Source organism: Belonocnema kinseyi, chromosome 3 (genome assembly GCF_010883055.1).
Source record: "Belonocnema kinseyi isolate 2016_QV_RU_SX_M_011 chromosome 3, B_treatae_v1, whole genome shotgun sequence".
Classification (NCBI taxonomy): domain Eukaryota; kingdom Metazoa; phylum Arthropoda; class Insecta; order Hymenoptera; family Cynipidae; genus Belonocnema; species Belonocnema kinseyi.
Window position 1 is genome coordinate 46,717,837 of NC_046659.1, and position 13,640 is coordinate 46,731,476.

Sequence of the window (13,640 nt, forward strand, 5' to 3'; positions counted from 1 at the left end):
CCCCCCCCCCCCCCTCTTACGTAAGATCTTCCCCTGATTATTCATGCTTAAGGGCATGTGATACTTACAGATTCCCCGGCTTTTTTCCCACAAAAATGAAAATTTTTAAAAACTGAATTCAGAGATGCTATAAAATATCATAACGGACGTCCCCAGACTCTTTTTTGAGGGATGATAACAAAAAAAATTTATTGTGCTAAATACAAATTTTATGCATTTGCATTATTTCGAGGTTTCGTCGTTTTTCACCTCTGCCTTTCCGATAATCTGGAAATTATTTATAAAATAAACTTTTTTGATTGCTTGCAAAAAGGATTAGTTCCGGGAGATTAGTTACTATGTTTATTTGTAAGTCCAAAGTTTTCGGCCAAAAATACTGTGTAGTTTGGAAGTAACGCTCGGATGAATTGTAACACACATAACTTCGAAATATACACGCACTTTGTTAGCAATATCAAAATTTTTTTGATAAAAAAAACACAAAAAAAGTGTGTGGGGACGTCCATTAGCATGTTCGCTATCATTTTCCAAATTTTGAAGGCAAAATATTTCTTATCCTAGGAATAGAGCCGGGGGAATCTAACACTGAAAAAGACGATACTATTTCCTAAGCGCTATGCAAATTAATCACATTTTGCTAAATTAAAACTTTTTTTAATTAACCTACAAAAAAAGCCGGGGGAACCTGAAACTGGTAAAATCGACAATTTTCTAAGTATCACATGCCCTTAAATGTCGTTTAAGAGCCAGTAGTATGTCGAAGGAAAACATTGAATGCAATTATTAACACATTTTAAAATCGTACGTATTTATGAAATGTTCTGTAAATGCATGACTACATTTACGTACTTTTTCAATGAATTCTTTATACATACTGTAAATATATCTATTTTCGGTTGATTTTTTCTATTGGTTTTTACGCAACCCTCCTTTGAAAATTTTTTTTAACCATATTTTGCGACTTCTATTTTCGATATGCACATAACCATGATCCAAACATCGGCACAGAAAAAGATATTTGAAAATCACTGACACGTGAACTGTGATTGGTGGAAAATCCGACCCCTTTGACGTCAAAGGATCCCTCCAATCGACATCGTACGTAGGGCGTTCGCTAGCCGAATCGAGCTGGTCCCAAGAGGATTGAACTACCGTAGTTCCATTTTCGAACCGATAGAAGTCCAGCCGTGGCGAGCAACATTGGTACTAGTGTACTTGGTAACCCCCTCCACCCAGATTTTTTCCGTGTAGTATTGTTTGACAATAATTCCGAATAAACAAATTATGGTTTTAAAATGTTATTTGGGTCCATATAAGGAACCGTCTTCGTTCTACCCCTCTCCTGACTTGTGCGTGTCTTCTGGCAGGGGCGTAAGCTTTCAAAAAACGGGTTTTTATTTATAACTCGTTTGTTTATGGTTTTTTTGCAAACTCCGTGTCTACAAAAATTGAAGTACATCAAATTCCCAACAAAAAAGGTTCTATTCATTTTTTTCAATACGGCCCATATTTTTTTAATAATAGCCGGGAAAAGTAAAAAAATTTGTAAAAAATGTTGAAAACTTGCACTTATACTAGTTCTGAATTGACATTGGATAAATGTATACACTAATTGTCGCTAAGATTGGTGCTATTAAATAAATAATATATTAACAACTTCATTTTTATTGTTTAGAAATAATCTTATTAATGGAATAAAGGTTTTCATCATATACGGTTTTCACAATTGCGAGTCTATGTATTTAACTATTTGAGATCACTTACTCGAAAAATCTAGAAGATAGCTTGGTCGTTGGAATGTAAAAAATCCAGAATGCCACAGGCGTATCGAAAATTAAATTAGGTTCATTGTAATTCAAAACAAAAACGACGAATACCTTTGACGTACAACAGGGCTCAACCACTTTCAGCTAGTGTTGACTGAACGACAAGCGCGTGGCTGTAATATATATAATTAAAAGTTTGTCATAAGGACAACCGCAGGATTTCGCCGGGAGCAGGTACCAATCTAAAAAACTTCACGTGATCCCAGCAAAATCGCGGTAAAATTTCAGCCACAACCATGTCTCACGATCGTGAGATAGGTGGTTACAGTCTGTAACGGAATCAATACGACGATCCGGCAAAAGACTCGTGCACCCTGAGGACACGGAGCGACCCAAGGAAGACAACCTTCTGCATTTTTCCCGCAAGTGTTTTAGCATATTGTTTACACGCAGGGATGCTTTTCAGGCTACTAACCAGTCAAAGCTTGGCACCTCCAAGAGCTTCAATAAGGACGATTGGTTTGGCAGAATATTCCGGGTACAATCGTCACAACACTCTTATGAGGTCTCTATACCTCTCTTTCTTTTCATTCTCCTTCACTATGATGTTTTCGTTAGCTAACGCCGAAAATTCGATAACGAACATGGTTCGCTTCTTGAAGTCAAGAAGAACCATGTCAGGCTTCGAGTGTGCAACAGAAACAATTGTTGAAAATATAAAGTTCCAGTATATGCAGCACTTCTCATTCTCGACAATTGACTCGATTTCCCTGGATTTTCCTGGAAGATGCCGTGCATCCTATTATCGAGGAGCTGTTCACGGAAGTTTTTCTCTTGTGCTTTCTTAATCCGGGCTTTCAGGAATGAGTACTCGAGATAGATAAGATTTGATGCATTTTGCTCACCCCTAATACTGAAGTCAAGTCCGAGTGTTTCAGCAGCCTCCTCCGCTGCTTTGCACATAAACGCTTCGTTGCCCACTTCTTCGTGACTCCTGACCATTTTAAGAAGAGGGTCTCTTCCATTTGCGACTCTATGAGCTGTACCCAGAATAATCCTGTTGTGAAGACATTCAAGACTCAATATTCCGCGATCACCTTGACGGCGTGAGATGCACAGTCGCGGAACAGAAGACTTAAGATGCATGCTTTTGTTCATGTGCATAACCTTTCTTGTCCCGATATCAAGGGATTTAAGCTCTTTCTTCGTCCATGGTACCACTTCAAATGAATAGGGTACTACCAGGACGGCAAGCATGTTCGTTGTAGATACTTTGTTCCTTGCCGACAGTTCGGAAGACCAAATCTTACGGATGAGACTTTTGTATCTGCTTCGGAGATTATCCTTTATAGATGTCATATCTTGAATGCGGCTCTGTGGCACGCCCAGGTATGTATAAGTCTCTCCAGCGCAAAGGTGTCGTATAGCGCTTCTATCGACGAGTTCAGGGTCTTCAGGGATGCCATTAAGTTTTCCTCACTTCAAATGAACCTTGGCGCATTTGTCTAACCCAAATTCCATTCCTATTTCCTTAGTATATCGTTCGACCGCAGAAGTATCCGCAGCAGTACCCGTTGGAATCGCGAAGTGCTAGAGACAGTGGCAATAATGTGAGGCAAAAGAGGAGTGGGCTCATGGTGTCGCCCTGAAAGACACCTCTCCGAAAGGTGACCTTGTTCATTGTCACACGATTTTTTTCCAGATGAGATAGTAAATCTGGTTTTCCAAAGCGGCAGCAATCTCTCTATGCATCTAACGATTTGCGGAAGAACCTTTAAGCTTTCCAAAAGGCAGACGATAAGTCTATGGGAGGTCGAATCGAAAGCTTTCCGGTAATCAATCCAGGCCATCGATAGGCCACGCTGGTAGTATGCTGCATCTTCGCAGACACATCTATCGATGAGCAGGTTCTCCCGACTAGTGATGCCGCCGAGCGATTTTTTTCGATACTGAGACGATACCGATACGATACTCCCCTTCCAAACTCGGATTTGTATTGCTCGGTTTTGTGCCGTATCGGAAAAATATCGAAAGCGTTGTTTTGTATCGGAATTCCGAGACAAAATGACCAGATGGGATTTTCCTCGCTCACAATAGGAGAGAGTGTTGGGATGGTCGCGTGGCCGACCGCAGGTACCAGAAAAAGGAGCTGCGGGGAGGGCTGTGAGGAGCTTAGCCCTTTGGGAGAAGACCTTTAAGGAGAAGAATTATACATATTCTAAAAATCGAAACTTTAGACTCTAGACTAGACCTCTATAGTTTACACCAGTGTTCGGCATGCTCCTGATCAAGTCAGGCTACTCTGACCGGGCTGACCAACGACCTACTTTCTGGTCAGGTACCTGCGAGCTTTAGCAGACCACCCTTTTTCTCATGGGTCCTTGGTTGAAAAATGGAAACAAATTTGAGATTAAAAAATTCTTAATTTTGCAATCAGTGATTTGAAAGTAATATATTTTGAATCTACGTATTTTTCGGATTCCAAAGACATGTAATTTGTCCATAAAGGTTCAAAATTTGAGAAGTATTTAGTGTTAAATTGAATATTAAGTTGAATTTTCTTGATATTAAACTCCGTCAAATATCCAACTTTTTTAGCCAAGTAATATATGATTGGAATCGACAAAATTCGTGGATGCTGATGATGCTATTTTCAAATCGTTAGCTGAAAAATTAAAAGTTTTTAAAGTTCCTTACTTTCACATGCCTGTGGACAAAAGACCCCTCCTGGAGTAAGCTCACTTACACTGAGGTCCATGAATATACCGAAAAGTAGTAGAAAAAATTAAGTAGGGGCTGGCCTGACCATACCTGAAACCTGAGCAAAACGTTTGCCGACCACTGGACTTTACACTACCGAAGAAATTTTAAAGCACTCACTGAGATAGTTATTTGGTTCATTCAAACAAACTGAAACTTGTTTCAATTCAATTTTTAAATCAAATCGTTTACATGGACAAATAAAAGTTTGTTTCATTTAAACGAAAGTTTTTATTAAAATAAGTTCTCTTACTTTTTATTTATTGAGCAAGAGGCACAGAGATATTCTTCAACTTCTATTTGAAACAAAACCTATTTTATGCTTTATGTTTGCTTATTTATTTATATTATAATTACTGGAAGTTTAAGAGTTACTTATTAGTTTAAAAATAATTCAAGAATAATTTAAAACTTGAAAATAATGCAATAAAATTTTAACAAAAATTACATTTTTTAAGATAGCCAACAACAAATTTAGAAGTTTTTCAATAGTTTTGAAAGGTTTCAAGAAAATGATGAATTTTCTTCAGTTTCCTAGACAAATTTTATAATTAATTTGAATTTTTTTATTTGAAAAACAACAATTTTTAATATTTCAAAAACTTGCAAACTTGGCCCAAAAAGAATCTGAAAGATTTTAAGATATTTTTTAAATTTTGCAGTTTTTTTTTTTAATTTCAGGAGAAATTCAAAATATTTAAATAGATACTTCATTGCCAAAGAACATTTTCAAAAAATGAAAAAGATTTCTCTAAAGGTCGAAAAAAATGTAGAAGGTATAAAGGCAATTTTTGTAATATTTGAATTTTATCCAATTTTTTTTATTCGAGTTAGTTCCAAAGACTTTTAGGAATTTTTCACAAGAAGTAAATTTTCAAAGATAGAGAACAAAAAATTTAGAAGCCTTTCACGTGTTTTAAAAGATTTCAAGAGAATCAAAAATTTTCTAAAGTTTTCTAGCAAGATTGAAATTGATTCTTTTTCTTTTTGAAAAATTAATTTGACGAGAATATTCAAAAAAGATTACTAAGTATTTAAACACATTTACAAACTTCTCATAAAAAGAATGTGGAAAGTTTTTAGGTAATTTTTTCAATTTATCAGATTTTTTTAAAGGAAAAATTCGAATTATTTAAAAAGGTATTAAGAATTTTTCGACGTTTTAAAAATATTTCAAGATTATTTATGATTTGAAGAGAAATAAGCAAATATTTTCTCGAAATTCTTGGAAAAATTTGGAAAAACTTTTTATTTTAATAATTACTTGTTAAAGAATATTTAAAAAGATTAAAAAACAATTCTACAAAATGTGAAGGATTTGTGGAAATGTAGAGGTGCAATTTTTATAATTTTGAAAGTTTTTCATAATTTGTTAGACAAATTCGAGTTATACAAAATAAGAACTAATTTTAGAATTTTTGAAGAGATTAAAAATATTCTCAAACTTGAAAATGTTGCCGAAAATATATAAAATATTTCATAATTTCTTCCAAATTTCTAAAAGATCTAAAGTTTGAAACGTCAAACTGACCAATTATTCCTCAGATGTTGTAACATTGTATAAAATAAAGAAAAGTACTGTAAATTTTTCTAAATTAATTTCTAACGTATTTGCATTTCTACAATCGTTAGATATAGTTTTAAGTTTTCTGTGAAATCATAGACAAAAATTGGATTTATACTTCAAAATCAAAATGGTAATACTGATTATCCTGCTATATACAAATGTGTTGATATCTATAATAGGTTATTATTAGAAGATTTGTTTAAGTGTTAATCAAATTTAATTTTATTTCCTTCTGGGTTTTTTAATTTGCTTATATTAATATTATCTTCACAATTATTGAAAAATATGGAAAAATCTAATCACAAATTTATTGATATTCTTATTATCAAAATAAAAATAAGAAATTGATATTTTACGGGAAAAATCGGTAAAAGCTTTTTATCGAAACTTACTCATAACTGACTCTTTTAGAAAAGCGTAACTTAAAAGTAGCAGCAAAAAAGTTATTGAACACATTTTTTATAAAAAATGGGTTTTTTGCTTACATAATGCATAACAAATTAATTTCCAATTGTGGTAAAAGGATTGGTTTGAAATAAAATTTTATTATCCTTCACAATGTTTAATGAAATTTTAGTTTAGCGATATTTTTTTGGAATTACTATCATTTATTCACAAAAGAAATAATATAAAATTTCTTATTTTTGAGGATTTTTAGCAAAAAAATGTCTGTAATACTGTTGTATCACCAATAACACGAGCTTCGATTTTTATTTTATCAGGAAAAAATCATTTGTTTGTTATAATCATTCAGCATTCACATATTTCGGGAATAAGTTTTTATTTTTGTAACAAATTGAAAATTCCATTTCTAATCGCTATTCAAAGCTGATTTTGAAAACCCATGAAATTTGTATCTCCAAATACTCTGTCGCTTTTGTGGGAACTAGCTGAGTATTTGACATTAAACTTCATTTACCCCTATGCAGGCGTCCATTTGTTTTAATTTAAATATTACATTTTTATCGCATTCTGCAGACGAGCCTGCTCCAGTTTTAGGTAAGTGTCACTTTGAGATTGTCAACTTCAACATCCACTTCATTAGACATCGATAAATTTTTGTAATAAAACTGTTTTGACTCAAATTGAGCAATACTTTAACTCGGAAATGGATACTTGCTTCATCTTTTAACGATAATTTCCATTTTACAGGCTCCTTTTTCTCTGTTTCGAAATATTTCTATTTTGTTGGTTGTCGAGTTCTGTACTGACAACTTCCGTTTTTGTAATTTAGACAGTTTTTCAAAATTAACAAAAAAATTGAGTTGGTTTAAGAGACATTTAGAAATTTTAGAAGTTTTGAAGCTTAACAATCTAAAAGAGAATAATCTTCATGTTCTTGTCATTCAAAATTGATGAAATTTTTTGTTCATTGTTTCCTAATCTAAAAACAGTGCAAAAATATAATAATATGATACATTGAAAATAATGCAGTTATAAAATAAATGCCGAAAATATATTTCGTGCATTTGAAAATTCAGACTTTGAATTACAAGAAAAAGTTCTTGGTATTCAGGTAGTTGAAATTCGTCACCATTCCCCTTCTACTGTTGTTTCGCAGAAAACCACCATCTGACTGTCTAGTCTCAGAATCCGAGACGATGCGAGCGATATATCGGTTCTCCGTTACCAAAACGATACGAGACAAAACCGAGACTGGAGTCTCGAAAACCGATACCGATACGAGAAAAACCGAGACTTTTCAACAATATATCGAGACAGTCTCGTATCGAATGGCTACTCCCGACATCCTGCTACGCCTTTCTTTGAGCCGTGTTGTTCATACATTTCTTGCCACATAGGTTCAATTGCTCGAACAATCTTATCATTTGGGATAGCCTTAGGATACAGTGTGTTCAAACAAGTGATTGGCCTGTAATTCTTCGGGTCAGCTAAGCTGCCTATTTTCGGCAGGTGTATTGTGCGGGCATTCTTTATCAGGTGTTATGAAGGCACTACACAGCTCCTTGAAGCTATTATGCGAGAGATGATTTTGTTATTATAACATCTCACTTGCACTTAAAGCTTTCCTATGACTGGTATGAATTTAACCTTACGGTATATAAAAGTAATAATTATTTGTGAATTTGTGACATTCCAAAAAAAAAATTTCAGCCGACTAATTAATTTAGAAGTGGCTAATCCTTCATTCCACCACGCTTAGATCTTCTCACACCTGAGGTTGATTGATGAGGTTCGACCTTCATTAGGTCACCTCTACTCTCCTTTTCGTTGTCATTATCATCGGTGGAAGGCTCGTCCTGCATTCGCCTACGCTAAAATGCTGTCACACCTGAGTTTGATGGTTTAGGGTAGACCTCTCTTAGGTCACCTCTACTCTCCTGTTTATTGTCATCATCATCAATTGACTCAGAAGACTCGCCCTCTGATTGAAGCCCATCGTCGACCTCGTCTCTCAAAAAGCGCTCTAATTGTATACCGACTCTGTCGTCAATGTTGCTGGTGTTCTCATCTTCCTTGATATTCGTGGAATATTGACTACGGCCGTTGCCACAAATCTTTGAGGATAGCAGACCAGCTTTTCTGTCAGTGCAGGCTGCTTTACAGCCTTTGGTGCATTTGCACGAAATTCTCTGCATCAGTTCTTATGGAGCCACATCTTTGAGAGTGGGGATTAGTGTTAGGCCATGCTTGCTTCTTTTTCCCATCCCAATCTTTCGGACTTTTTGTGTTGCCCAACCAACATTAAACCTGATGGTATGTTCGAAGCAAAGGTTGCCTTGCTGCTGCTTCGGTTGGTGGAATAGATGCAAGATTGCAAGCAATCTTAGATATAGACATAATGAAGAACTGATGTCTGTCTGTATTCAGTGGGGATTCATTCTCCATACCATACAACGCTTTTATGAATATTTGCCCTGCTTCATTGATGCAATCTCGCCATTTACGTTGATCTTTGAAAACTTGCATTGTTCTTTGCAGGGTCTCTTTTTTTTCCAAGAGTTTAATAAATTTTACCATGCCTTGTCTGTATAGTCACATGGACGAGAAAACTTGAGAAGACGCCCTCCTCTTCCCCGCACATGGCCCGGGCGGTTAAACTATTCATACGGCTAAGGGACTAAGCTATTCCTAACATTTTTCGAGTAAGTGATCTCAAATACTTACATACATAAGTTCGCTATTCTGAAAACCGTATAAAATTAAAACATTCATTCCATTAATAAAATTATTTCTAAACAATAAGAAATAAGTTCTTAATGTATTATTTACTCATTGCATTGATCTTGCCGACAATTAGTGCTTAAATTTATCCGATATCAATTCAGAACTAGTATAAATGCAAGTTTTCAACCTTTTTTTACAAATTTTTGGAATTTGCCCTGCTATTTTTCGAAAAATGTGGGCCGTATCAAAAAAATTAATAGAACCCTTTTTGTGGGGAATGGTAATATCATATTTCATCAATTTATAAATAAACTTTCTCTAAAATTATAAACATATTGATGTATACAAACGTTCTTTAGTGCTTTTTATTTAATCTGTCAAATTTTAAACACGATATCTCAATCCGTGTGGACACAGTGAACACCAAAAAAATTCTCATAACCGGGGACTAGTTTGGTCACCTGGTCACCAAAGAGCATGCCCTTAAAAAGAACCATAAATCTGTATAGTTAAGTTCAATAAGGCGTGAGTTTTAATTTTCAATAATCATTATAAATGTTAATAAAGAGAAAATTTAATTAATATTCATAATTTTCACAGTTTATAATATTTACTTATGTCACTGTTGAAAATTGAATGTTCATTTTGTGGAATTATTATTGTTACTCTCTGAAAAGTGTATTCGTATTTAATCATGAATATGTTTCTTTTTCACTTTTCATTAGTACTTATTAATTTATTGGACATTTAGTATGCTACAAAATATATTTTGAGATTAATATATATGAAAAAAACGTATTTTAACAATTAGGTATTTCCACTTCAACCATCAGCTAACTTCACTTTGTTCAAAGCTGAGGGGAAAACAATGGATCAAATGAATGGAACATAACTTTATTTCTGTAATCTCTTTATAATTAATAATCATTATTATCATCTTATTATTTCATTAAATAGTAATTAAAAAATAAGAACTATTTTTCAAACACACTTATATAGAAAAAATTTGCTTTTACGAAGATATTAGCAAAATAGGTCAAAAATGAACGGAATCCCATGCATTTGGTCTCTTGTTTTTCCCCTCAGCATATCTACGAAGTGAAGTTAGCTGCTGATTGAAGTGAAAATACCTCATTAAAATAGATTAAACTTGTATTTTCCCCATAAGTTTGAGTAGTTGTCGGTCTAAAAGTACAGCTTGCGCCGCCACTCGGCCGCGGTCAAATCTCATGCCACATTTATTCTACAGGTCTTTGTAAGAGAGCTACTCCCCTGGTTGACATGACAACCGCCAATGCGCATGTGCGCGGAACTTCCCCTCGGTATCCATTCGTTGCAAACAGTAACGAATTCTTGGATTACAGGAATACTACTCCTTACTATTCCTGCGTGGGTAACGACATCAACAGTGAGTCACCTTCCTGCCGATGAAAAAGCACTGAAAAAGCACTGGCGAAAGGCACTGGGCCGCCAGTGCCGTTTCAGTGGGTGTTTGTGCTGATTTTGGCACCTACACGGCACTGAGCAGTGATGCGACGGTCATATAATAGTCCTATTGCATTCGTCACGTACCGGGCGGGCAGTTACTTACAGCAGTTTTTGTCACATTTTTCATCGGTTTCCAGGAATCCTGCGAAAGGTTATGGTCAATCAGTCCGTACTTCAAAACGGGGCGTCTAAATTTTTTGTATTAAAACACAGAAAAAAGAATCCATTCAAATGGCGATTCAATCAATTGCATATCTCTGAATTGCAGATTAAAATATTTAAAACTAAATTGGTTTGCAATATCGGTAGCCCGTTTTATCAAATCGAATTATTTTCGAAACTATCAGGTCTTATTGAAATAAACAATTTTTGTCGTATGTAATTTTTTCTCTACCTGATAGTTTTTACAAAAAAAATTTTTTTCAGAATTGAAGCAGGGAAAGTTAAACAATCCTAAGACAACCATTTTAAAAAATTAAGGATTTGTCATTTTATACCTTAAAATTTGGTATTTATATGTGCTTAAATCTTTCTCTAAAAAAATGCAGGGTAGCCGTTTTAATCAAAGAAAAAAATTCCCGGTCATTTCCTGGTTCGCAAACATTTTTCACGGTAATGAAATTTAAAAAATCAGACTAACGCCAACATTTTTTAGCGTTTTCCTTTTAAGTTTTTTAATTCCAAAATTTTGTATGCAAATTTTCAATAATTTGCACTTATAAAATAGAAGCTACTAACACTTTAAATAAGAAGTTTAAATTAAATGCAGGTGACCTGTCAAATAAAAAATCTTTTGAAGCTAGAAACATTAAAAATAGGGTTATTTCGCGATTTTAGATAAAATAATTTTTTAACCTGAATTGAATGCGTTATAACTTTTTTTTCATTTGTGTCATTCAACAGAAAAAGAATTATTAAAAATTGAAGGCGGTAAAACACTCATTAAAATTGGTGTCACGTGACTCAGACGTTCTCATAATTATATATCAATGTGACAATGTGAAACTCATGATAAAGAGGTTAGGTCACGGTCTGCTGTCAATTTTGACTATTTTGATTTGATAGCTTTATTTGTTAAGGATTACGTGACAAAAAAGTTATCCTGTTGTAATGTTTTGTTTAAGAGCCAGTAGCATGTTAAGGGGGTCACCCCGTGTGTCCGTTCGAAAAAAACGATTTTTTGTGTTGCCTAAATTTATTTCTACGTATGTGTAGAATATCCTGGTGAAGTGATATTCCAATATTCGAAGTCATTGGAAAGTTACAGCTGTTAGAACGACTAGGTCTCCTTCATTGTTTAAAGCGTTCTTGAACTTTCAAACGCGTTTTTCTCGAAACCACGTTTTTCGCATTGGCCGGCATGATATCTCAAAGACGGTTTGACCGATTGCTTTGAAATTTGTAGAGTAGATTCAGCACATGTGTATGCATTGCCTGAACTAGGATAATTAAAAAAACCCCAAACCACAGCTTCACATATTAAAATGCCGTTTGGTTTTTTGATTTCAAATAAGCCGTGCGCCCGGAATCATGCCGGCCATGGACACACTTTTTGTTGCCATGGGTGTCTTCGGAGTAGTGTCATACGCATTATAATAAACATTTTGGGTTCAAACTTGCACAATTTACTGTTCAAATGTGAATAAATATATAGTCAAAAGTTCAAAGTTGTATATTGTTATCATTCGTCAAAAAAAAATCCCAAAAAAGGTTAAAAAAACGGGCCGTCACACGAGGTGACCTCCTTAAAGGAAAAGAGTAAGTGCAATTATTAACACATTTTAAAATCGTACATATTTACGAATTTTGCGACTTCTATTTCCGATGTGCGCATAACCAAAAACAAAAAAATCGGCACAGAAAAAGATATTTTAGAATCACTGACACGTGAGTTGTGATTGGTGGAAAATTCGACCCCTTTGACGTCAAAGGGGCCCTCCAATCGACATCTCAATACAAAAATCATATTTCAACATTAAATTAAAAATAGTAAACAATATGTAAAAAATATTTTTTGGGCGTTTTTGTAATTACAATTTTATATACTATACGATCCATTTATAGGAAAAATTGTATCAGACTTTGGAAACAACCCTATTGAACGATTACATTCTTTAAAGAAACTGAACACTTCTTAAATTAAAAGTTAAATGATTTTTATTCTTAAATAGTCCAAAACCTCTTAAAATGCTTCAAAATCTTGAAACATTTACATGTCGTTTTAAATTTTTCCAAATTTTAAATTATTTTTAAAATTTTTTTCAGAACTTCTAAACCTGACATTCCCAAACTGGAGAAATTCCCGCCAGCCACACATGTTTTGCGCTTACGACTATTTCGGTTAAAGAGAGCGAGAGTGGTGGTAGACGAGTCTCTAGATGCCCTTCTCTCCAACCCAAGCAGCACCGCAGATACGAAATATCTGTTAGGGTGCTTGAGGCGACTATCTTTCCAATATAAATTTGTAATGGTAAAAAGTGGATTTTTTGAAAACGAAAAATTCCAATCTTTTTTCACTTCAACTAGCGCTAATTTAGCCAATTTTTATCATTTCCCGATTTCCCCAATAGAAAGTACGTGTTTAAGTCTTCTGAAACTATCTAAGAAAGAAAAACGAGAATACTGTATTAAACAAAAAAGTTATTAATTTTTCTTTGAGGCAATGCAAAAATCATGAATTTTAACCTTCAAGCTATTTTAATGAATTTTAACCTTCAAGCATAGCATCAGCGAAGTGATTGTTTCTTATAATAGTTGGAAAAGCATTTTTTTTTGAAATTATTGAGATTTTTGAGATATTTTTGAGAATATTAATTAAAAAGAAAAAGATATTAAAATGAAACAAGGTAGAAAAACAACTAGAAATGAAGATTCGTGGATTAAAAATAAGAAAAAATGTTCCAGAAATCAGGTACGATTGGAAACCGTCA

The 13,640-nt window shown here is 34.1% G+C and overlaps 1 protein-coding gene across 5 annotated transcripts in view; it reads right to left on the minus strand.

Moving 5' to 3' along the window:
* Positions 1-13,640, minus strand: part of LOC117170322 (serine/threonine-protein kinase fray2) — a 109,868-nt gene that overhangs the window by 89,054 nt on the left and 7,174 nt on the right. Inside the window, exon 2 of one of the 5 annotated variants that reach the window (XM_033357025.1) lies at positions 10,814-10,852. The exons of the other annotated variants lie outside the window; for them this stretch is intronic. Coding sequence (XP_033212916.1) covers positions 10,814-10,852 — 39 coding nt within the window. The remainder of the gene's footprint in view (positions 1-10,813; positions 10,853-13,640) is intronic. 5 annotated transcript variants of the gene reach the window in all.